This window comes from Cydia amplana, chromosome 19, assembly GCF_948474715.1.
Source record: "Cydia amplana chromosome 19, ilCydAmpl1.1, whole genome shotgun sequence".
NCBI classification, from domain to species: domain Eukaryota; kingdom Metazoa; phylum Arthropoda; class Insecta; order Lepidoptera; family Tortricidae; genus Cydia; species Cydia amplana.
Window position 1 is genome coordinate 1,559,895 of NC_086087.1, and position 25,280 is coordinate 1,585,174.

A 25,280-nucleotide genomic window follows, 5' to 3' on the forward strand; every position below is an offset into this window, starting at 1 on the left:
GTTGCGTCGACGTTGCGTCGAGCAGGGCCATAGAGTTGTAGACGCCGACGAGACGCCGACGCTCGAAAGACACTAGATGTGGGGTGGCCCTAACCTTCACACTTACGAGTAGGGTTTACATTAGCTCGCTTGCGCCCGGGGTCTTGGCGTTTGAGTGATGTTTGTGTTTTTGACATAAAGCGTTCAAAGGGTTAAATGGTATATAACATAAATTTTATGGAGTGACCACTCTAAACTTATTTCTCTAGCGTGTGTACAATTTTAAAATAACCGTCCATACCTTAAGATACGTTCGTATTATCTGACATTCCAATATTACAAAATGTTCTACGATATTGGTATCTGGTGATAAAAGGCCTGACGTTCACAAATAATTAACATCACTCATCGTTTTATTTTATCCTATAGCACGCTATGATAAATTCGATCCAACGCATTCACAAATTGACTACACTCAGAGAGGAGATTTATTCAATTGTGTCAAAGATAAAATTGTTCTATTATTGTGGATTTTAACCACTCACCTTTTTTTTTATTGTGTAGGGGAGAAAAACTTGCTATTTACTTTATTTAGTATTTTATAGATACGATGTTGTGTTTATCTAACTTCATTATAATTTATTAATTATTCTCTCTCTCTCTTTTTCTGCTACGACTGACTGACATTCACATCAATAATTTATTGGAATTTCATTTTACAACGACTCTGTCGTCTTATATAATTAGGCTGGCCTTATCACTTTAAAAAAATGTATAAAGTGAACAAAACTCACGTATATGAAGGTTTGGGTAGGTACATGGGGCAATCACGAAAACGATGAAAAATCAACTGAACTTCATATTATAGCAACACTTCCTAAGACTCCTTGATAAGCAATAAGGCCTAAATGCTGCCAAAGCGTATAAAGTGCTTCCAGTTTCATTGATATTTACGATTTTCGAAATTATTCCTTTGTCGAAGTTACCCCAATATACCTACGTACACAGTTACCTACACTTTCCACAATTTCATATATTTAATTTCATTATCAATATAAGACAACACAATACCTATATAAACATTCATCAAACGACATTTAAATATTGCAAAATATACGTAATCTGGGTATGATTTCACTTATTTGGTTTGACATACAACAAAGCTACATTGCACACCACACATCATACCTCAATTTAAATTGAGCAATTATTAATCAACAACACAACTTTCTTTCTTTGATCAACTAATTTTTTTAAAATAAAAAGTAGGTATTTTTTTCGTCACTTGTATGAAAAGTGTCGTGCGTATTGATCTATATGAGTAGAGTATTTGCGCCAACGTGCGTAACACTAGCTAACGAGTAAGTCCTGTTTCATTAAATAATAAGTATTATACAATAATGATATAATCAAGCTTTTAAATCTCGCACCAATTAAGGCCACTCAGCAACGCAATACTCGACTGAAAAGCATTCCATTATATCACGATTGTATAAACTATTAAATACTATTGCGGAAATCATGAGAGTTTCAGGCAAAACAGTAGGCTTTCTACAATATATGATCAAAAAAGGAAAGTTTCACATTGATTCCCTACATTATTTAAACATAATAAACATCAGTCATTTCACTCACTCGTTTGAGATCACCTAATTAATCTATACTCATGATATCTACTCAATCAGGTCTACAATGTGAGCTCTAAGTCTTATCACGTAAGGTACAATTTCGATTGGGGCTCTTTAGTATACTAAGGTGCAGAATTGCAGATGCCCAATTGCCCAAGTGTGAATATTTTAAGTATCATATATCGTCGTACTATTAATTTGCTATTTTAAGTGTGTTCTACACAGTTGTGTTTTAGGAAATGGTTGCTAAATTATGAAAGTTTAAGTAAGTCCTGAGGTATATTGATGAAACGATAATAATTCTACAACCATGCTTGATACTCTAAAACTAAGTTATTGGCACATAGTTCGATTACTAAAGATCAATTTATTGTTCTTAGTTAAAATCTGTGATGGTTTGACTAGTAATAAGTTCATAAGGGTACCCTAGTGGTGGGTCTAGTGTGTACAGTACTCGCTACTCACCAGTATAATACCGTGGCGGGATGTTGGATGAGAATGCAAGGGAACTATTTTGGAAACTCTTAGGGTGGCATGCGATAAGATCTATTGAATCTTGGGAGAACCTTATCTTCGTATATACTTCCTGTTTAGTCTTTAAACTACGTCCCGAGTGCCCTTTCTTTTGGCCCCATATCTACTTGCAGAAAGTCCTAGAGTCGGGGACCTCACCGTGGCCCTCGGGTCAAAAAGCTGGGAGACTCCTACTTTTGTGTACTGTTTTGAACTTGGCTGTACTAGTCTCCTGTGGGTCTATCGCTGATGTGCCTGCATATGCTGGTCAGCGACAGCCAGCCTCTGCCGCAGTTTAGCAAACTTCCCATGGACCAGCCTCAGCTGAGCCCGCAGCCGCGCCGACAGCTCCCTCTGTAGTTGCTGCACCTCGACCAGCTCGCGGCGGAGCGCCGTGTAGTCGGACCGCACCTGGAGAACTCGCTGTCAGCTCGGGCGGGGAAGGGGGGATAGATGCTCTTATGTACTGATTAAAAATAACTCCCTGATACAAGAGTTGCAGTTACATGTAATACTAAAAAGATGTGATACAAATATTTCACCAGCGCTTATGAATGCTGCTTTCTTTATTTTTCTAAAAATGCTATGAAGCTGAGTTTTTTTTCTTAACTCTGTTTTTGTAAGCTAAGCATTTTTAAGAAGTATAAAAAAGAAGCGTTAAGTAAGACACTGGTGGAATTCTCGTAAATATACACATTTTTAGTGGTTTTCTGAAAGTGAAAACTTCTTATTCAAGTCGTTCAATACTTGCCAACACTTGTTATACATAGATTTATTTTTAGAACAGCATCATAGAGTAGTGACATGCTTATTGCTACACAAAATTATTGTCAGTCACATTGCAGCCTTGTATTCAAGACTCTAGGCAAAATTAAATGTAATTTAGAAATCGGCATCAACAATAAAATGCTACCATTGCATACACTGGCCAAAGCATGCCGCTACTCTGAAATAAAAGCATCTTTCCTCGGTGTTTGAATAAGATTTAAAACAAGACACAGATGGCGCCCTCACTGAAGTATAGTGGGCATGAGAACCAAATACATAAAGCTGTCATAGCTGGATTTCAAGATATAGAAAATAAGTTTACCGAAAATGTTTTAGATATGATATGGCTATAAACATTATTCTGTATATTATAATGCACGACTACGCATAATGTATATACTTACCAATAAAACGTTTATGAAAGGGAGCGCCTTTAAGTTTCGATCGTTAGTTTTGTAAATCTTTTTCAGTTGACTTATTTTCCACTTCTATTCAAAAGTCAGATACATTATCAACATATGTATGTATAACGTAATTTAGTTTATTAAAGTATCATTTAGATACATTTTTGATCTGTTGACTAAAAGATAGATGATACCTATAATTATAATTATTCCACACTGACTTTTGAACCTTTTCGTTTAAACGATGACATTATGCTAAAATAAAGTGCATAACACCACCGGTACTCAAGTTAACGGCTCTAGAAGCTCAGACGACCGAGAATGTATACTGCATATTCAATGAACACACCTTTATTTCACCAACTGTATTTGTTTATCCATGCACCTATATTGCGTAGATAAATACTGTAAAATAATTATCGTGAGAGACCTTTACTCTCCACATCCCAGTTTGCTCGATACAAGTAAGAATGTAGTGTAGACCCGTGTTCGTGTCTGTATTTACTGGAGATAAGATGTTGTTGTTGTTGTCTGTCCTAGGGTACCCCGGAGGTGCATAGGGCTTCCACATGGAGATACGCTATGACATTATATTAACGTTTTTAGACCTCCATGAAGTAAAATTGTTAAAATCCCTAATTTCCGGTTTCCACTTAAGTGGTCGTCAATCAGAACGTATTGTTGAGCAGACGCAGTGCCGCTGCTCGCATGGATGCGCTCGATCGAATATGCACTACACCTTGACGAGCAATACAGTGCACTGCCTAGTACGAATGCTTTGATAATGACAATTAATTAATACTCGTATTTATATCAACTTAGTTATTGTATTTAGTACTTAAACTGTTAAGTTAGTAAATTAATCAATTATTACTGCTTGCCCTTAGAGTTGGTCAAAGACACCTAGTCTTAGTAAGATGGCATATAGTCAAGAAATTGGGACGGTTTCCATCGTGGCGGGGTGGCCAAAGGGTTCAAGGCGTTAGCCCGGATTGCTAAAGACACCGGTTCGAATCCGGCCTTCACCACTGGAGGGCTTCGTCACTTTTTCTTTAATATATGACATCCTATTTCAGTTTATGAATTAATCAAGCTAATTTAGCTTAGTTTTCGGGTTGGGAGACTGAAAATCAGCTGTATCTCTGAGTCTCATTTATTTTGCTTAACAAATATTTGTAAATTGGACCTACATTGTTTTTATTTGGTACTTTTTAGGGTTCCGTAGCCAAATGGCAAAAAACGGAACCCTTATAGATTCGTCATGTCTGTCTGTCTGTCCGTCTGTCCGTCTGTCCGTCTGTCCGTCTGTCTGTCCGTCCGTATGTCACAGCCACTTTTCTCCGAAACTATAAGAACTATACTGTTGAAACTTGGTAAGTAGATGTATTCTGTGAAACGCATTAAGATTTTCACACAAAAATAGAAAAAAAACAATAAATTTTTAGGGTTCCCCATACTTCGAACTGAAACTCAAAAATTTTTTTTTCATCAAACCCATACGTGTGGGGTATCTATGGATAGGTCTTCAAAAATGATATTGAGGTTTCTAATATCATTTTTTTCTAAACTGAATAGTTTGCGCGAGAGACACTTCCAAAGTGGTAAAATGTGTGTCCCCCCCCCCCTGTAACTTCTAAAATAAGAGAATGATAAAACTAAAAAAAATATATGATGTACATTTCCATGTAAACTTCCACCGAAAATTGGTTTGAACGAGATCTAGTAAGTAGTTTTTTTTTTATACGTCTTAAATCGCCTAAATACGGAACCCTTCATGGGCGAGTCCGACTCGCACTTGGCCGCTTTTTTTGATTTTAGTATCTACCTATTGTAAACAGTGCACTGTATCGCTGCCTCGGAGCCCTCGCCATAATAATAAGTAAACGTGTGTGCCGACCGAACCGGCCGGTGGTCGTGAAGCGGGCCCGTCTGCGGGCTTTGCCGGCCAACCGTAGCGTTGGGCGGGGCTAATACCGAGAAGCATGAACCTTGCGGCTTGGGACCTCTAGTTACAATCGTAGCTATTACAAATACAAGTTTATACACATTGTATTACATACAAATAATGGACATAGTGGCGCAGTCGGTTGGATCGACTCCAATACGCTTCAATAAACATTTGAAAAAAGTGTTTCCTATAGAAAAAAAACTATTAAAACGGATTATATCGCGTATATTGAATTTATTCTACATCCCGACCCTTTACAGCGTTCGTGGTCAACAGGGTCTTTCCTATAGATTATTATGTTTTTACTATGTCCCCGCCGCGTCTGTCTGTCTGTATGTTCGCGATACACTCAAAAACTACTGAACGGATTTTCATACGGTTTTCACCAATCAATAGAGCGTTTCTTGACTATTTTGGATTTTCGTCAAGTTTATCTTATAGACAGGTTAGGTTAGGTTTGTTTTATGGCAATCCTGAAAAGTGACGCATTTCTGAACCAAATAAATTATGAGTAACGAAAATGCGGGCAAACAATTCATTATGACTTAAAACAATAGAGACCGCTGCTTAAGGCCAGGATAGTAGAATAAAGATAGGAAAACCTTTGATGAACAGTGGAAACCTTGTTCTTAAATAATTAATTCATAAAAAAAACTGTTTGCATTGGAATAGATAAACCTTGTGTATGGGCTGCTAGTGTCACATACACCAATTGTATTCTGTTGGTTGCTTGACATAATGATAACTCACAATATAGCCGAAATTAAACACTTTATTGATAACTAACTATAAAAGCGCGACATTATGAATGATAGTGCAAATGAGAACACGCGTGATAGGTTCTAATGCTGAACGTGTACTGACTCGTATTATATTGCTTTACGCAATTGTAAGTAATTTCGCTGAGATGGCAATGTGCGGTATGTGGACCGTACATGCTGCCCCGCGAGAGAAGCGAGATGAAAATGATACAAAATTAATGATAAAAGCAATTGATACAAAATAAACATTAAAACTTATAAATTTCAAAGTATGATCATTGATGTCTTGGTGCGTAGTTTTAATGCAAGACCGGTGAAGTTCCTCTGTCTTGCTTCGTTGTCTTACGAAGGCTGGAAGTGTTGGGTGGTGTCTTCACTTCTATGTTAATAGGTGACTCGTGTCCAGACGAGTGACTCGGGATTCGATGTTGAATTTGTGGAACGTTAGTTACGACGACGGTTGGTATTCTCTGCTCCTGAAGTTCCGAATTAATGTCGGCGCTTCCGCTACGGCGACGACGCAAGCGGCGCCAGATGATTGCTCCTGCTGCTATGAGCGCAGCGAAGAGTAGTAGGTAAATGATGGAGAATTGATGCACGTCGTGATATGAAATGTCACCTTGTAGTACTGTCTCTGTCTTCATTTGTTTAATTTGAGTTCGAATTTCTTCGAGTTCAACTCTGTTATCCGTGACGTTTAATTCAGATAGTGGGAGTGAAATATTTATAATGTGATTTATTTGTGCGATTTCTGGCGTATAAATGTCCGATGTAGTTTTTATTTCACTCCATTGATCCTTGTGTGAGAATACGGTGAAGTCCTCGCCCTTGATGACGCAGCTCCGGCCGAGTACGATAACCCCGGCCTTTTCTGTCTGTGCTGCAGTAACTTGATCCTCGCATATGATTCGTATAGTGCATTTATCACAACAGTAGTACAAATAAGTATTCAACTTATTTAATTCTGTCCAACTATTTCGGCATCCTGCAATAGTTGTTTCGCACTTGTTTGTTATCTGATCTTTAATGCAGAGACTTTCATCTGGCTTGAAATGAAATACTGGCTTTTTTGTGTAACAAAGTCGAGTAGAGTCCTCATAACGAAGACACTGTTGTATGTCCTTTTCAGACATAATGAGATATATATCCTTGCGTAAATTGATGGCTACGTAATCGGATATAGGTTTAATGCTGATTGTTTTAGTCTGGTATTGTTGCGGGATCGTTATAATCTTGTATAAGTCAAAGCTCTCTCTGTTGACCAGGGGTATTTTAATTTCAAAGATCAAATATCGCTGCGTAACCCTTGCTTTAACTTTGAGTAAATGATATATGTTCGCCATACCAGTTTGTATGTTGTTGATAGGCAATGATAAGTCTTGAGATAGTTGTCCTGAGATGATGCTCAGTTCGTTGCGTAACTGTTCGGGTGATAGCAGGTGGATATTAAACATGCCGTGGTGAATGTCGGTTATTGTGTCCAACAGAGTATCTTGAATCGATTTTAACTTGGTGAGCATGTTGTTAGCGATGATTGTTGAGAGTGCTAATTCATTCATGATTTCGGCATTTTGAACTTCTGTTTGCAGTGTATTGGTTGCGTTAATTAAACTGTTCAAGTGTTGGTTGATGACTTTATGTTGTTTGTTGATTGCCTCTTCTGTTCGTTTTAGCATATTGTACTCTGCTTCGACTACCGATGTTTGATTCTTCCATAGTAGAGCTAGGTGTTTTTGATTGTCCTTGATAATAGAGATATCTTTCTCGTATTGCTCGGCGAATCTTTGATCTAGGACTCCGAAGAGGCTATTAGCGATATAGCCTACGCCGTCGGCAAGGCCGCGACGTCCTCGTACATGTGATTCAAAACGCTGACTAAGTAGCATGCTGTTATAATATTGTAACTCGCTGTGGCTATGATGTAATTGTAACATTATAATGTCACATAAATGCTTGATTTTTGTTTTGGAACAAACATTGTCGATTTGTTTCAGATATTTTTCAAATGTTGCTGAGCCGTCCCAGTAAGGGTCCATGTCGTAATATACGACCAGTTTCCACTCATCGCGTATTACTTGCATGTTTGATACTTTATCTAAATAAAGTGATTTGCTCAATTTCGTTATGTTGTAGTAGCAGTGTCCCGTCGTCATTACGGTCATAAATAAAAATAGCGATAAGGCCATTGATGCGAAGATTGATGTTCTAGGACCTTTTCTCGAAGTATTATTTTTCTTTTCCATTGCGGGCTCGACGTTTAATTGCTGTGCTTGTTGTTTGTCGGCTTCGTCATCACTGCTTGCTTGCTGAGGTGTTGTCATTGATTTGTATGCTGTGCTTAAGGACGTATCTGTTGATAATAACGCCAATTTTACGACCGGCCGTTTGATAGTACCGCTTTTTGTTTTTAGAGTTACAACGCGGACGAGGCCATCGTTCCCTGGGTGTAACTGTACCACTCTGCCCATAGCCCATTTTCCAGATGGAAGATTGGGTTCGTGTATGATAACTATGTCGTTGATTTTAAGGTTTTCTTGTTGTTGTTTCCATTTGCTTCTGACCGACAATTGACAGAGGTACTCTGATTGCCAACGCTTCCACAGGTCTTGATGTATCTTTTGTGTTCTGTGCCATCTTGTTCGCTCGTCCTGTTCCGTATCTAATACAGTTAGCACAGGACCACTGCTAAGGAAGTGTGATGGTGTCAAGTAGTCTAAATCGTCTGGATCTTCGGATATTGCGCAGAGTGGTCTGCTGTTCATGCATCCTTCTATATTTGCTAAAACTGTATAAAACTCTTCATATGTGAGTTTCTGTTCGCCGATTACACGACGTAAATGATACTTAAGCCCTTTCACTTGGGCTTCCCACTCTCCTCCAGCGCTGGGCCAGGCGGGAGCGTTGAAATGCCATTGTATAGACATTTCACTTACTTCAGAGAGTAAGTCGTTGTTGAAGATTTGCTGTATTTCTGCTAATTCTTGCTGGAGTACGTTGTTTGCTCCTGTCAGATTCGTGCCATTATCACTGTACATGTGACTAGGCTTTCCACGACGGGCAGACATCCTCTTCAACGCTGCTATAAAAGCGGATGTGCTCAAATCTGACACCAGTTCGAAGTGCACGGCCTTGGTCGCCATGCAGACGAAGACGGCAACATACCCTTTTGTAGTTTTCACTCCACGACCTTTGTTAAGCTTTATGTCGACATAACCTGTAAAGTCGACGCCGGTGTGGTCAAAGGGTCGCGAGGGGTTGATTCTGGCTTTTGGTAAATCTCCCATAAGTTGGTGCAGCCTTTTTGCTTTTATCTTTTTGCATGTTACGCAAGGCAGTAACTGCTTTTTTACTGCTCTGTTTCCGCCTATTATCCAGAAGTGGTTTCGGGTTTCTGACAAGGTTAGGCGTGCGCCTCCGTGCAACGTAGTGCGATGTGCGTGATCTATGATAAGCTCGGTTAAGCGGCCTTGATGTGGAATTATGTAGGGATGTTTTTTGTCTTTGCTTATATGTGCTTGCTTGATTCTGCCGCCAACTCTTAGTAGTCCCTGTTCGTCTAGAAATGGGTTGAGTTCTAATATCTTGCTACTTTTGTGTATATGCTTCTCTGTTTTTAAATTGTTGATCTCGTCCTTAAATTCGCATTCTTGCACGTATTTAATGATTTTTTGTCTTGCCCGATCTAACTCCGTTGTAGTCAAATAGGGCACTTGATCTGTTTTGCGCGTTATCACTCGTAATATCCAAGCGAGTACGCGCACTGCTCGCGTCATCTTGCTGAATTTGCTTAATATGTATTTTATTACGTCGTCATCGCTGTGACGTATTGTGACGTTGATTTGCTTTGTTGCGCGGACTTCTTGATCAGTGATGTAAGCCGGGTGATCTATCTTTTGTTCTTCGTTGAAAGACGAGAGTAAAGTGGGTCCTTTCCACCATAATAAATGTTGTTGTAGTTGCTCCCCGGAAATCCCTCGGCTAGCACAATCAGCTGGGTTCTCAGCTGATTTTACATATCGCCAGTTGCGCGACGGGATAATTTGTTTTATCTGCTCGACTCGGTTGGCTACAAATGGCTTCCATCTTCCGCTATCTCCTTGAAGCCATCCAAGGACCGCGGTTGAGTCTGTCCACCCAAAAACCTTGATATGTTGACCTGTCAATGCTTGTTGTATTTTGTTCATGAGTTTAGACAATAACAGCCCTCCTGATAATTCCAATCGAGGCAGGGTGAGATTCTTATTCTCAGGGGTTAATCTTGATTTGGCTGCTACAAGTGTTACTTTGTTGTTCACTTTACAGTATACGACACAGGCAAATGCTTTCATTGACGCATCGCAGAATCCGTGTAGTTCAATATGGTCGGACTCGCAGGTCTGGTACCATCTTGGGATCTTGAAATCGTTGATATATTGGAGATCAAGTCGTGTTTTTTCCCACTCCTCTCTGATGTTGTCGGGTAGCTCATCATCCCATTGTATGTTGCTGAGCCAAACTTGTTTGAACAGGAGTTTGAATTTGGTTGTTAATGGTGCGTACCAGCCCACTGGGTCAAATATTTTCGAAATTTCTGAGAGTAATGCTCTTTTTGTAAGTCTTTTTGACGGCGCTGTGGTATCGTTTTTCATTTGAAATGTAAAGTGATCTTCAATTGGATTCCATTTGAGACCCAATGTTTTTGTTGTTGATTGTAAATGCTTGAAGTTGAATTCTTCTTCATTATTTTGTGCTTTGCTGACATCTTCTAAAAGTTCGGCCTTATTTGAAGACCATTTTCGCAGATGAAAACCCCCTGATTTGAGTAGTTGTATTAAATCTGATTGTAATTGTTTTGCTGATTCTAAAGTGAAGCTTCCACTGACAAGGTCGTCCATGTAAAACTCCTCTTGTAATGCTTTTGCTGCTCTGCTATTCGGGTATTTGTGACCTTCGTCTGTTGCTAGCTGTCGCAAGGTCATCATAGCTAGAAATGGCGCACATTTTGTGCCATAAGTGATTGTTAATAACTTGAATTCTCGCAACGGCTCATTCGGAGATGACCGCCAAATTATTTTTTGAAATTGCTGATGCTCAGGGTTCATTAGCACTTGTCTGAACATTTTTGCTATGTCTGCTGTGTATGCGTACTGATATTGTCTCCATTTCAAAATAAGGCTTAAAAGATCTTGTTGTAAATTCGGGCCTCGATACATTAAATCATTCAATGTGTAGCCAGTAGACATTTTTGCTGACGCATTATATACAACTCTTAATGCTGACGTTGTAGATTCCCGTTCGACACAGTGGTGAGGTAGGTAGCAACTGGGTGTCTCGTTGCTAGTACACTCAGCCATATGATTTAATGATAAATATTCTTTGATAAATTCTTTGTATGCTTCTGCTATTTTCGGGTGTCTGATAAATTTGTTTTCGAGTTGTCGAAATTGTGCTACGGCCATTGGTTTTGAGGCTCCTAATTTTTCTTCAAAATCTGGCTTAAAAGGTATGCTCACGATGTAACGACCTTCATCGTTGCGTTTCGTTGTGTTTTGATAATGATGAAGGCAATCAAGATCCTCTTGAGACATATTTGATGTTTCTGATATATCTTCTACCGACCAAAATTTGTGTATGTCATCAATGTTGTTGCAAACAACGTGGCATCTCTGTGGCTGTACATTACCGCTAAAAATCCAACCTAATAGCGTAGCTTGTGCTAACGGATGGCTTTTTTCGCGTCTGATGATACCTTCTTGCATGATATCTGCATAAACGACTGCTCCGAATATTATGTCTATCTGACGACTGATGTTAAAGTCTGGGTCAGCTAGATTAATTTCTTCTAAGAAATCCCATGTTGGTTTCTTGAATGATTTGTTGGGCAAATTATTTGCGACTTTATGCATAATGTGGACATCTGTGTTAAAGGTGTAGTCATTGTGTAGTGAAGCGCAAGTTATGTTCAAGACGCCTCTGCAATTGTTTTCTTGTTGGCAGACGCCAAAGATGACTCCTTTGTATTGTTGACGCGGTAATCCCAAAATTTGTGCTGCTTTCTCAGAAATAAGGTTTGGCTGAGCTCCCGGATCAATTAAGGCTCGTAAAACCACCATTGTATTTTCCTTTGTCATGACCTTGACTAATGCTGTTCCTAAGAGTGTTTCTGGATATTCTTCTTGAGATACGTGGCTGCTGTTGCCTATGTAAGGTTTTTTGCTTTCGGCGATACTGCCTTTGTGACCCGATGTACTTGGACTCGGGTTTCCGTAGGCATCATGAAGTAATGTGTTATGATTTCCATTACAAACGCGGCATCTTTTGTACGAATGACACTCTTTGTCTTTATGATCGAATAAACAATTTTTACATAAATTGTATTTCGCAATGACTTCCCGTTTGTTGTTTGCTTGTAACCCGAGAAATGCCTTGCAAGCGAATAACTTGTGGTCGTTCTGACAATGTGGGCATTTGTAATATTCATTTAAATTGTTTGATGTCTTTTTAAATGAATTATGTTGATATGAATTGGAGTTCGTGTTTTGATTTGTGTTGTATGCTTTATAATAATGATACTTCTTGCTACTTGTTGAAGGTTCATTTTGCTGTTGATGCTGCTGGTATGATTTAGGCTGGTCAGATTTGCGACGAGATGACTCCAATGATGTGAATTTGTTTTCTAAGAAATCTAAAAAGTCGCTCAACGTAGGTAATTCACGTGGCGTTTTCAGTGATTCCACGTAATCATTGTGTGTTTCCACGTCCAATTTTTGCGAAAGGAGGTGGACTATGATAGGGTCCCACGTTGATATGTCTACTCCAAGGTTTTTGATGGCGTGTAGACATTCATTAGTAGTGTCGTGGATTTTCTTGATTGATGCTGCTGAATGTTGCTGTGAGTTGGGGAGGCTTAGCAAAACGTTGAGTTGAGATGAGAAGATCATCTTCTTATTGTTGTATCTATGATTTAAAATATCCCAACTTGTTTGATAGTTGTCAGAACTGATAAGTAAATGCTGGATTAGTTTTTCTGCTTCCCCTTTTACTTTGCTTTTCAGAAATTGCATTTTCTGGGCGTTCGGAATTGATGGATTTGCATGAATTGCTTCAGTAAACAAGTCCTTGAACGAGGTCCAATGTTGATAACTGCCACTGAAGACAGGAATTTCCATTTTGGGTGTCGACTTTTCTCTGTGTGAGACCGACCACATTTTGGTGTTTATTTCTTTCTTCATTTTGTTAAACTGCATCTCGTAAGTGTTGTAGTTCATCTCGTATGTTAGATTTCTTGATTCTAAAATGCTGTCAATTTCCCAGTGAAGGGTATCTATGGCGGTCCACCGTGCTTGAAGAGTCTTAAGAGCATCCTCAAATTCCCATTTTTCGTTGAGATGCTCTAAGGTTGTGTTAGATACAGTTCTGACGAATGCTCTAAAGTTGCTGGCTTGCTTACGTAACATCTCATCTGTTTTGCTGAGGGATCCACGCGATGCTGTATCTGTTGCTTCTGAATTGATGGGGGCGACGTCATTATTGTGAGCAGTTCCCGCTGAATTCGTAATTGGTACCGGGGTTTGCTCCACTGGCGGCAGCCTGGGCGGATCTACGCGATCACGATGACCTGGTAGGGGTGATAGTCCCCTTTTTGATGTTGTTGCTTCTGATAATATATCTGCTGACTTACGTTCCGCCTTCAAGAAGGTGCTAACGTACTGTCTGGTGGTGTGATAAAATTGCTCCGTGATTCCATATTGATTTCCTGAGAAGTAGGGATGCTCAAAGTCTTCCTCTTCACAAAGTTTCTGATGATTTGCTTGGAATTCGGCCCAATACTGGTCAAGAATTTGTAACCTTCTTGGGATCCTCTCGGGCGTCTTGCGATCCGGTCCGTCTTTTTTAAAGTTTTCAAGAAACTTTTTCATACCTTCCATAAGCTGTTGTTGAGTATCCAACAATTCCTGTATAGACCCCATTATGCTAATAACAGCTTACTGCTTTGCTGTGCTCTTGATTTTATGCTGTTAAATATTGATAAAGTGCTGTAAAACTCTGCTGTTGTTGCTCTATGATGCAGCTGCTAGTGCTGCTTTGCTGGTCAAACAGTGTTCCCGTATCTCCGGTGCAGTGTAGACGCCTTCTCAATCTGACTGGTGGGACCCGCTTGTGGGAGGCCAGTCAAACCGATTCGATACTGCACTTTAGACACTCAAGAAACACTAAACGACACGAAGGACCAAATTGATGTATGGGCTGCTAGTGTCACATACACCAATTGTATTCTGTTGGTTGCTTGACATAATGATAACTCACAATATAGCCGAAATTAAACACTTTATTGATAACTAACTATAAAAGCGCGACATTATGAATGATAGTGCAAATGAGAACACGCGTGATAGGTTCTAATGCTGAACGTGTACTGACTCGTATTATATTGCTTTACGCAATTGTAAGTAATTTCGCTGAGATGGCAATGTGCGGTATGTGGACCGTACACCTTGTTTGTAATATCAACTTTGGGTATATGTTGGGGCAATGTTTTTTTATATTTTAAGATGGTAACAGAGATCCCAAGCCGCAGCAGAGACAGAACGCTAGTATTCTCCTGACCTTCTGTCAGCGTAAACGCAACTGGCTGAAAACAAATTAGTGGGTTGCTTAGTTATAGTATTAGTGGGTCTCAACTCTCACTACAAATACACTTTTTGATGATATTTCTATGTTATTATTAATATATATGTATACTAACCGCGTTATTCATAAACGTCTGCTAAGTTAATCAGCTGATGATCGTCGTTTGTCCCTCTCTATGGCATAACGACAGATAGGGACAAACGTCGATCAGGTTAAGTTAGCAGCCGTTTATGAATAACGGCATAAATATTTATATGTATATTTGTTAGCAAATAGTTCAATATTTCATACACAAATACATTTTTATTAGAATTTATTCTAACTAACAGCTTATAGTTGTTTTAGTACACAAATGGGTTAGAATAAGGAAAATTAGTTTTTGGTGCAATTTAATACAATTTAAATGTTAGATCACTCTGTAGGTTTTTAAAAGACGAAAACAAACAAAACCTTTCATACAAAATGTTGGTAAGCTTGGCAGAATAGTCAAGCCACGGGTTATAAATACATAAAAAAAAATAAGCAACATTTTTTTCGACTGTAGACTAACAAGTTATTGGTTATATAACCTGTTATACCTAATCCATCAAAATACAAAAACAGGAATAGTTAACTCAAATTTTTTCTAAATTCCTGCAAATAATTCAGAAATTACTGTATGCTGCATACATTATATTATAATACAAAATAAATAAATATTATAGGACATTCTTACACAGATGTCCCACAGTAAGCTCAAGAAGGCTTGTGTTATGGGTACTCAGACAACAATATATACAGTGTGGAAATATAAGTCGGGCCCTGGAGGGAAACTACCTTAAATCCTTAAGCTGGCTCATTTTACTTAAAGGAGACATTCCTTTATTTTTAAAAAGAAACAAAACTGCATTCAAAGATTTTATAAAACTCGCTTGCCTCGCCCGGGACTCGAACGGATTAAAAATTCCAAAAAATAAAAACTCGCAATTTTATTCTACTAGTCGATACAGTTAATGTTGATGATAACATTTCTCCAAGAAACATCAGGTCTTAAACTCGTCTGTCGTACAAAATATCCATAAAATGTAATATTTAGTACTCAAGATTTTTTTAGACAACCCAAATTGAAGAAAAAAAGAAAAATACTTTGAATGCAGTTTTGTTTCTTTTTAAAAATAAAGGAATGTCTACATTAAGTAAAATGAGCCAGATTAAGGATTTAAGGTAGTTTCCCTCCAGGGCCCGACTTATCTTTCCACACTGTATAATATACAAATACACAGAACACACTCAAGACTCGGGAACAAATATCTGTGCTCATCACAAATAAATGCCCTTACCGCTATAAAAAGCTACGAACCTCCGAGACTGACTTGAGCAGAGTCATGACGCACATGTCCTGGCTGTTCACAGGTACGGCCAGGTCCCTGTCACCTTCCATCTTCCACGCCAGCATGTCTAGCTGCTCCTCAGCTTGTTGGGCCTGTGTTGATACAGTTCTCGATTAGACAATATCCTGTCTGACCTCACCAGCTTTTTCCACTTGGTGGACTGGATTTTGATGTCATACTCAAAGAATTCATATACAGTAGAGTCCGGTTATAACGACGCCCAAGGGACCGCTGATATTACGTCGTACTAACCGGACGTCGCACTAAACGAACTGCCAATTTTAGTATATTTTTTTAATCAAAATAATTACATAATTTTGTATTTATTAATACTTATGCGACAATCAAAGAAGAAAAAACATTTCTATTAAAATATTTATTTACGTTGGTATTACAACACTTTGTCTTAAATGGAGAGACGTGTGTTTAGAAGAAGCCACTTTTAAGGGTACGCGTACTCACTCGTCATCCGAAAATTACTCGAATCCCGTAAAATAAAAAGTCGTAATTCTTGGGGATCTAATCAAAATGACGTTGTTTTATCACACAATTCCTATAGCCACCTCCTGTGTATTATCAGATCAGCTCGAATGTACCTACCAAAATATTGCATTGTCACCCAACTTACATCGTATGTAGGTATGTAAAGTTTAAGCTCAATTGAATAATCGGAATTGGGTTTTATTTAGTTTGCAAGATTACGAAAAATCACAGGACTATTTCATATTGCTGCGTATAGGCAAAGGGGGGACGGGAGTTGGGTGCGCGGTACGAAGTAAGCTTCTTACCAACAATTTATTTGTAAAAACTACGTCTCGCTCGTCGTTGTAACCAGACTTGAGGGACGGATTTTGAGTCAATTTCCGTCGTTAAAAGCGATCGGTCGTTATAAGCGGAGTCGTAATAAACGGTTGTACTTTCATAGTAGCTCATACTAAAACCAAACAAGTGCCTATACTTACGTCGCTATAAGCGGTTGGTTGTTATATGCGAAGTCGTACTAACCGGACTCTACTGTATATGCTGTATATCAAGGCCCTAGATCACGCAGCCGCGGTAGGCCTTAGAAGCACTGGCTGGATGTAGTGATAACGGATATGGAAGAGAACAATCTCACACCTGAGGATGCCGTAGACCAGGTGAAGACTGAGCAGGAAAGTAGACCCTGGCACTAAGCCGGGAAAATGCTAGGTTGAAGAAGAAGACTCAAGGAATTCATACAAATTAGTACCAGCCAAGTATTGGGGACCACAGAATAACTAATAGTACTACCGTACAGAAAATTCACTCCTTCACAAAAGTCAGGTTTAGGTATAAAATTACACCTATATCGCCGCCTGCAAGCAAAATTGAAAATTATAACCGCGCACGAACCGTGAATCTCCTTTGCGCGCCGCAGTTTTATGACCGAGCTGTGAGTGTCTGTCGGCACGGGGTTATCACTTGACAAGTTTTTATACCTATACCCACTGATTGATTGTTTTTAAGATAAATATGTAGGAATTACAAACGTTGATTATGTAAACATACATTTTTTTATCCGAAGATAGCATGTCTGATTCTCGCGGAAGTAAGTTTCGAAGCCATTGTGTATTTTCAATTTTGCGCGAGCGCCGCGTGACACAACTAGAGCGGCAGCCCACTGCTATACGCCTGTCCGTGGGCGCGCCAGCCAAATGTACCTAAACTGCGGAGTGAAACCCCCCTGGTGGGACTAAAAGGGATAAGGCAAATGTATATTGTATATGCCCTAGGCTTAAGAGGATAAGACAGGGCAGCACAAGGCGGCAAATTTGAAAAATGTAGGCGCGAAGGGATATCGTCCCAAAGAAAATTTGAATTTCGCGCCATTTTCTACTGACAAGATTTGCTTGACCGTCTATATTTATTACAAAATTTATGAGTGCCTTGCCCAATGAATTTGCTGCAATAATCGCATAGTTGTGTATAGTTAGCACTATTCAAATATTTGGCAGCGTTTCATGACTAATGGGCGTGTTTACTATCGCACTCTTGAATGAATCACACCTTAAACATGTACAATTTAGACTGTGATCTGACGCAGTTAACATCGGAGACGTAATTTGAATTTAATAAAACAATTTGGCACTTTAATTCTTTACGTAAAGAGGAAAAGTAACGAAAATAATGTATGATCATGTCAGAAGTATAAAAACAATCGGCGTTGCCGCTTTTCTTGAAATAAAGCTCATACGTGATCTTTAAAACTGCGATTTTTCTATAGAAAGCAGCACATAGAAATAACCAATATCCTAGTATCAGTCGCCTTTGCCCTTTCAGCATCCTAGCATTTATAGGCATATACGGGCGGCTGTGTGACCCACTTCCATAATACCGCTACAAACAAACGATACCAACAAGAACAGGACAAGCTACTCACCGATTCCTCCAGGTCTTCCATCGTAATCTCTTTATCAGTCATCTTTAAGCCGTAATTTCGAATTTTTCAGTCAATTAATTAGAAAAAAAATAAGCCAGAAAAAGCGAGGCGACCATTTTCACGAAACTGACGTTTATTATGGACTTACAGATGCAAAAAGCATTTAAATTTGCTAAAAATACCGAAATAAGATTTGCGAATTGCTTCTTTAGTGTAATAGCAATAAGGTCGAATTATGCTTATGATTCACATAGATATTTTTGTAATTATTAGTATAAATTTACCCATAGCAAACGCACCATGAAATTGAAACTTGAAACGTCAAATCAAATAATGCGTTTAGTTATTGCAATATTGAGAATACCACACGCATCAATGCGCATTACGGTTGAAACGCGAAAATGAAAAAAGGACACGAATATACTGGGTCAACTAAATCTTGTCAGTAAATAGGAACAAAAAACTATACTCATCCTTTTCTTTTGAGTGCTAATACTAGTGTAAGACAAAGATAGTATGATTCTCTCTGTCTATGTTTGAAATCAAACAGACGTTTGTTTGGTTTGACCAACTATATTATCATATAAATTATACTTGGTCAACCAGATCTTGACAGTAGAAAAAGGCGGCAAATTTGAAAAATGTAGGCGCGAAGGGATATCGTCCCATAGAAAATTTGAATTTCGCGCCTTATAACCAGCATTTATTTTCATATTTTGCCTGTTGGTAATTGATTCTGATAATTGAAAATCTTTGAAAATTATTGTACCATCCCCCAACCTGAGATGTAGCGATTTCTTTTTATTTATACCGGAATAAGTTACCGGTATAGTAGAGTAGAGATCACAAGTTCTCCCACTTCAGCGGTAGGACCTACTGTAAAACGTAGTGATTATATTCTCTTTGGGACCTACTGCTATTGTTTATACACATTCACTGCCAAGAACACGTAGGTGTGTGTGTGTGTGTGTGTGTTAATTTTGTAAATAAAAAAACCAGATCGTATTTATATACATTTATTTGTCTTTATTCATGAAGACAGACGAGATTTAAAGTGCCATGACTTGAGTACTTTAGGCGCAGAGTAGGGAAAAATACAGATACACAAATCAAACATTACAAAATTTTCACTTCAATCAAAATGGTCCTCATTCCTTGTGCATCTGGTTTAATCCCTACTCTGTGAGCGGATATTGTAATATTTTACATTATTCCTGTATTACTCGCAATCAGTGCGAGAGACTAACCTCGTAAGAAAAACCGTAATGAATTCAACAATTCCAACTAATAGATATAGTGTGTTGCAGATTTATATAGCAATAATAATGTAGTGCATAATTGTAATCATATATGTTCGTATTTGTCATGCTATATCAGTCATCCTCAGTACTTTTTGTACCGAGACCGCTATTTCAATAGCAAGACATAATAATTATGCACTACATCTGTATGTAGGTATGGCAAGAAATGTTTAAAATCTTAAATAAACTCGAATCGCATTAAAAAATACTCTGTTTAAATTAAGATTATTATAATGCCTAATTTCATGTGTTGTTCGTATCATTATCATACATATAGCATAAAAATAAAATTGACAGTTTTTCTACAATACATCAACTATGTAAATCCGCAGCACACCTAGTGTTATAATCAGATATTTCGCAGTATTACAGACAGCTAACAACAATAATCTTTACCATTAGTCGGTGGCGTTAGGGCCAGTTTTATAACCACTTAGCCTTACCTAGCACGTGCTCTTACTATCAAATATTTGGTTGATTCGATTCGATATCACTAATCATTATTATACTCGAAATACATGCGATTTTAATCAGAACCCCTAGTCACAGAATAAATAATAGTACTAGGTACAGAAGATTCACTTTCAAAACGCGTCTATTACGACAGATATGATATGACCGCTAGGTGGCGCAAGCGCGAGCAGGGGCGTCCGTTCCGTAGCGGTGCGCGGCTACTACTATGGCTAGACAGTGTAAACACCAAAATTGGTGCGGGCCGCATGTACTTGTAGGTACTTGTAGCGACGCGACGAAATCGCGGAGTGAGCCACGCCTGCCCTAGTGTAAATTTCATTCGATAGCGTGACGTGCGTTCGCGTTTGCGTTAAGCTTTGGTTTCCACCGAAAGCGGTGCCGTCATATTGCGGCCGTCTCCATACAAATACAACGACATCCATATTTAGCCGTATTATTTAGTATGGAGACGGCCGCTATATGACGGCACCGCTATCCTAGGAAAACCCATCTTTATGTCTATTTTTGTATGGGATTTTGAACAGCGCGCTAAGCGGGACGTTTTGGAAACTCACAACCTGCGGTGTGGATTCACTTTTTGGCTGTGTCATTCTCAAGGAAGAGTGACCAAGGCATTTCATGATTCTGCAAATCAAATTGTATTGGAAATATGTATTATAGAATTTCGTGTATTTCGAGTATAAGTTTTATATAATTGGCCCTAAGCCAACTCGTATGTCACTAATCTAAATACAAAATATACTTCTCATTAAGTCCACGCCGATGGGATACCTACCTTATCACCGCTCAATAGAGTTCATTTTCGTATTGCACGCGCTATATATGTAATCTATACAATTTACGTAGTTATAGGCTATATGCCGCGTCCAAATAATACAATTAAACAATAAAGAAATAATTCATTTCAAATACTTACTAATAGGAGCTTATTTCTTTTAGGCTACTTTTAATATAGACTTTAATATTTCATAAATAAGGTCTAATTTAGATAGCAAAACGGAAATAAGCACTATCTATAGTATCTTCTCGGAAGTATTCTAATACTCAATTAAAAAGACTAGACTTATCTAGTGTTAGCCAAAGCTAGAACTAGATATCCAGACAATCAACGTACATTGGTTAAATATAAGGATAAGGGAACTTTGTCAGTAAAATATCGCATTGATTGGAGTATGTCGATTACCAGAATACTTTAATCAAATAAGATTAAAAAATATAATTAAAACGATAACTTGCTACATTTTGTACAAATTAAACAATGATTTCAGTTCTGACAGACGCCGACGGTTGAACTCTACACCTGCGCGTCACAATTTGTTAGGTCCTATATAAAATTGTCAAAAAACCTACACATCAACTTGATGTCTATTGGTGCGTCCACACCGGCATATCAAATCATTTTTCCACAATTAAAAAAAAATACTGTTTTGGCAACTAAAGTAAGGACGCTATCACGAAGAATTTCGTACATAGGCCTTCCATTTCTTATCTCTCCCGCACGTGCATAATTATATTTCTGTCCCGCTCGCACAGTGTCATTGACCACCTGCATCATCGACGGGACAGCAATATCGCCGGCTGAGAATACGTTTGTGCCATATCCATTTCTGAGCAAAAGCATTTTTTAATGATTTCTAAAATAACAAAAAATATACTATAATTGACGCTAATCGGTTTTTGAAAAACTATATTTTTCGAAAATGTTGTGCCATATCCGCATTTTACTATAGGATAACTACACTCTGTTAACAGAAAATTATCACAAAAGTGTAAAGCCCCGTCTCCATATTGCGCGGCAAGCTATCGAACATTCGCTCGCGCGGCAGCCGCGCGCAATCGATACCGGGCTGGCTCGCGAGCCAACTCGATCATTCGCTCGCTCGAACGCGGCTCGCGACGAACCATTCATTGTCGGTGTTTCGGCGCGCGGCAAAGGAATGTTCGCGCGCAGTTGGGACGGATGTGTACATATTTCAGTTGGCTCGCGAGCGCGGCAGCAGACATGGATAATGAAAAGTGTCGTACTTTAATTAAATTATACGGAACTAAACAGTTTCTACGGAATAGTATATGTAGTGATTATCGCAACAGATCATTAAGAAGTGATGCATGGAATTAATGCTTTTAAAAGTTCCTAATTTTCTGATGTCATTCTTGGGAAATTTTGTAATGTAACATCAACTTCATATCTCATGTCTTCCATAAGTCTCACACCTCCATGTAGTATTCTATTCATAAACATCTTTTTCATCCACCATCGAACTTTCCGTTTAGGTTTCTTGTGAATAATATGATAAATAATTATAAAAGCGGCAGCTGCACGACGACGTACGTCCATGGTTCCCGAGTACAAACTGGTCGATCGTCGGATTCGTCGGATCGCCTGCCGCGCGAGGCCGCCGCGCTATAGTTCAAGATGGCGCCGAACTTGACTCGCCAAAATACAGGTTTGCCGCGGTCGAACATTGCTCGCGCGGCCGCCGCGCGTAATGGAGACGCGGCTTAACATTTACTCATCAAAAACGGATATGGCAATCATAAAAATGCTTCTATTTCATGATTACCACTATATTCACAATATTTGTATGGTACTAGACATAGTAAACATATTTGCCTAAATGATAAATAAGTTCAATATTTCGTAACTGTAAAACTTTTCGTAAAAAAATTTATTTTGCTTCTTTTCGCTCTCCTGTAAACCAATGAAAGTGGCGTATGGCACAAACGTATTCTCACCCTACGATATAATTATGCGCGTGAGACAGAGACAGGAACAGTCAGGTCAATATATGAAATTCTTCATGCTAAGCGTCCTTACTTTATGTTTAACATCGTTTTTCTACGCCGATATGGACGCGCCATTACAAATCTATAAATAATTAAAATTATATAAAACTAATAATCGATGCACACGCATGACATACACTAACAATTAATTACATTATAGGAAACTGAATGCCAGTTACCGTGACTATACCCTGCCCACCGTGGCCGTTGGAAAACGGCCCTTAATACTTGGAAATAAGACACAATGAACAGGGTTTAGTAAGTCATTTACAACTATAGGTAGGTACTAACGCCGTGCGGCGGCTACATAAATAATATCATGTTTCTATATCAAATCTGAAATTGATTAATCAAAATGAGGTATACAGCCAAGTGTAAAAATGTAGGTGCACACATCACACTCAAAAATATGTCCCATAGCTCTTATGTCAGCGAAATAAGATCTATGGGACATATTTTTGAGTAAGTTATACTTATATTTTTACACTTGACTGTACATGGTCAGCCTACAAATAAACCAATTGCCACGTATTGAGTTGACGCCGAAAATGTATAAAAATATTGACAAATTAGGACCATTCTCGTGCCAGCATACGTTTTGTCTCTTTTCAACACAAATGTGACGTTCCGCGTGTAAAGGTACCTTATGGCGGTTGGCGCTTACGTCGCGTAGCACCGCATTAGAATTCAAGGCATATAGAGTTTCCACAGTTTGGACAAAACGGGAGGCTGAATGAGAAACGATCCAAAGAATCCATAATTGACTACCAGAGCCGTGACCATGGTCCTGTACCCAACGAGGTCTGTCGAGTGTCCCTGTCATAATGTACGGAGCATTTGGTATGTAGGCATATGGATGGATGTAACATATCTGGGTGAATCAGCTTTCTCTTGTCACTCGTTGCCATGGTTACATTCTCCTGAGTCACTTTTTACAACCTGATTTTTAATTTAAATTCACCAAACACGCTTTTTTGCGATACTTATAAACCCTTTCCATTGAGGGTCGTCTACTAGGCATGTCAGAAGGTGGTGTACAATATCGTCTAACAAACTATGCTACTATTGTCTCTTGGCTGACCGGACAGAATAACAACAAGAAATAGTTGATCCACCCATCTAGTCTTGCATAAGATATATATTATCTTTACATATAGATCGATCTAATTTAATTGCAGCATAAGCCACTTTGATATTCAACTGGGATGCTGATGTAAACAATGTTTTTGTATCTCTCCAAAAAACTTACATTTTTCTTTGATGTATATCCAGACCATAGTTTAAATTTTTAAAACAGTTACCGCCAGTTGCATCAACCACAATAGGGAATATTACACAACTCTGCCTAGGGGCGCCTACAGAACACTAGTGTTGTCCTCTGGCGGCAGAACATTGCAGTAATACTCCCTATTGACGTACGTTTAGAATAAATTTAAAAGTGGAAAAATTACTGTCTTGGGTGAGACTTGAACTCACGGTCTCTGGATCGTTACTCCAGCGCTCTGCCATCTGAGCCACCAAGACCTCATCCATAGCCAGCAAATTTTTCCACCATATTCTAAGGTCTAGGGGAAACTAGCGACATCTACCGTAAGAGCGTTACACTTAAACGGCTACCGGAGTTCCATGTCATATTGGAAATTTACCAGTTACGATGTGCCCCTACTAATTTAATTTTACGTACGTTTAGTTTAAGAGGGATACCACAATATATGTCCAGTTGAAGAGTACATGAATGAAGTGTTCACCCGCCAGCCCTCGCCCCGAGGGTTCCGCGTCCTCACTTGAGGTCGGTCTGCTCGAACGACTGCTCCGACACGTTGACGGCGTCCGACGAGAGCGTCTCTTTCAGCGGGTCCACGCAGTTCTTTGGGATCACCGTGCCTGGGGGGGTTAAATAAATACGTTTTTGGCATAAAAATATTTTTTGTATATTTTTTATCGCTGACTGTACTTTTCTTTCCACAAGCAACTAATACTCATTGAGACAATTCTAATAACCCCAAACACAATAAGGTTTCGTTGTTTTATCACAGAGTTCGTATGACCACCAATGTGGGGAACATCAGTCTTCATCATCAGATCATGTCCCATGTCATCATAATATTGCATTGTCACCCAACTTACCTTATATGCAAATGTTTTGCTTCATTGGAAACCCGGAAGTGGGTCAACTTGCAAGATTTGATTACAGATAGACACACAGGCAGACAATGGGACCGGTGAAACTAAATAAAAGCTTGTAATAAGTCGTGAATATTTTTTTGGACGATTATAAGATTGCATGGAGGATTGTGTGGCGCATTCCACCAATCTGTCGCTTACGAAATGCCCGT

General features: G+C 38.9%; 2 protein-coding genes and 1 non-coding gene across 4 annotated transcripts in view; all 3 read right to left on the reverse strand.

The window, feature by feature from the left end:
- Positions 1–2,334: 2,334 nt before the first annotated feature.
- Positions 2,335–18,523, reverse strand: LOC134657271 (uncharacterized). Of its 2 annotated transcripts, XM_063512851.1 has the most exons (4): positions 18,383–18,523; positions 15,951–16,073; positions 14,588–14,612; positions 2,409–2,531 (listed from the first exon to the last, which is right to left on the reverse strand). In XM_063512851.1, exons 1-4 carry the CDS (start codon positions 18,422–18,424, stop codon positions 2,416–2,418), a joined length of 306 nt encoding a protein of 101 aa, XP_063368921.1. In that variant the 5' UTR covers positions 18,425–18,523; the 3' UTR covers positions 2,409–2,415. The 2 variants fall into 2 exon arrangements, with proteins under 2 accessions (XP_063368920.1, XP_063368921.1); XM_063512850.1 differs by lacking the exon at positions 14,588–14,612 and having other exon boundaries at positions 2,335–2,531.
- Positions 18,524–24,395: 5,872 nt separating this feature from the next.
- Positions 24,396–24,468, reverse strand: Trnav-aac (transfer RNA valine (anticodon AAC)). Its single transcript has one exon. It is a non-coding gene; the product is annotated as a tRNA-Val (tRNA).
- Positions 24,469–24,719: 251 nt separating this feature from the next.
- Positions 24,720–25,280, reverse strand: part of LOC134656829 (protein strawberry notch) — a 53,245-nt gene continuing 52,684 nt past the window's right edge. The window contains exon 30 of the mRNA XM_063512357.1: positions 24,720–24,828. Within this exon, the coding sequence (XP_063368427.1) occupies positions 24,725–24,828 (104 nt within the window). The 3' untranslated portion in view covers positions 24,720–24,724. The remainder of the gene's footprint in view (positions 24,829–25,280) is intronic.

Excerpts from the sequence above, each read along its gene's own strand:
- LOC134657271 (XM_063512850.1), bottom strand. The coding sequence starts at position 18,424 with ATGACTGATAAAGAGATTACGATGGAAGACCTGGAGGAATCG. Across the intron at positions 16,074-18,382 it reads TGGAAGACCTGGAGGAATCG|GCCCAACAAGCTGAGGAGCA; the intron begins GTGAGTAGCTTG and ends GTATCAACACAG. Across the intron at positions 2,532-15,950 it reads TGCTCAAGTCAGTCTCGGAG|GTGCGGTCCGACTACACGGC; the intron begins GTTCGTAGCTTT and ends CGAGTTCTCCAG.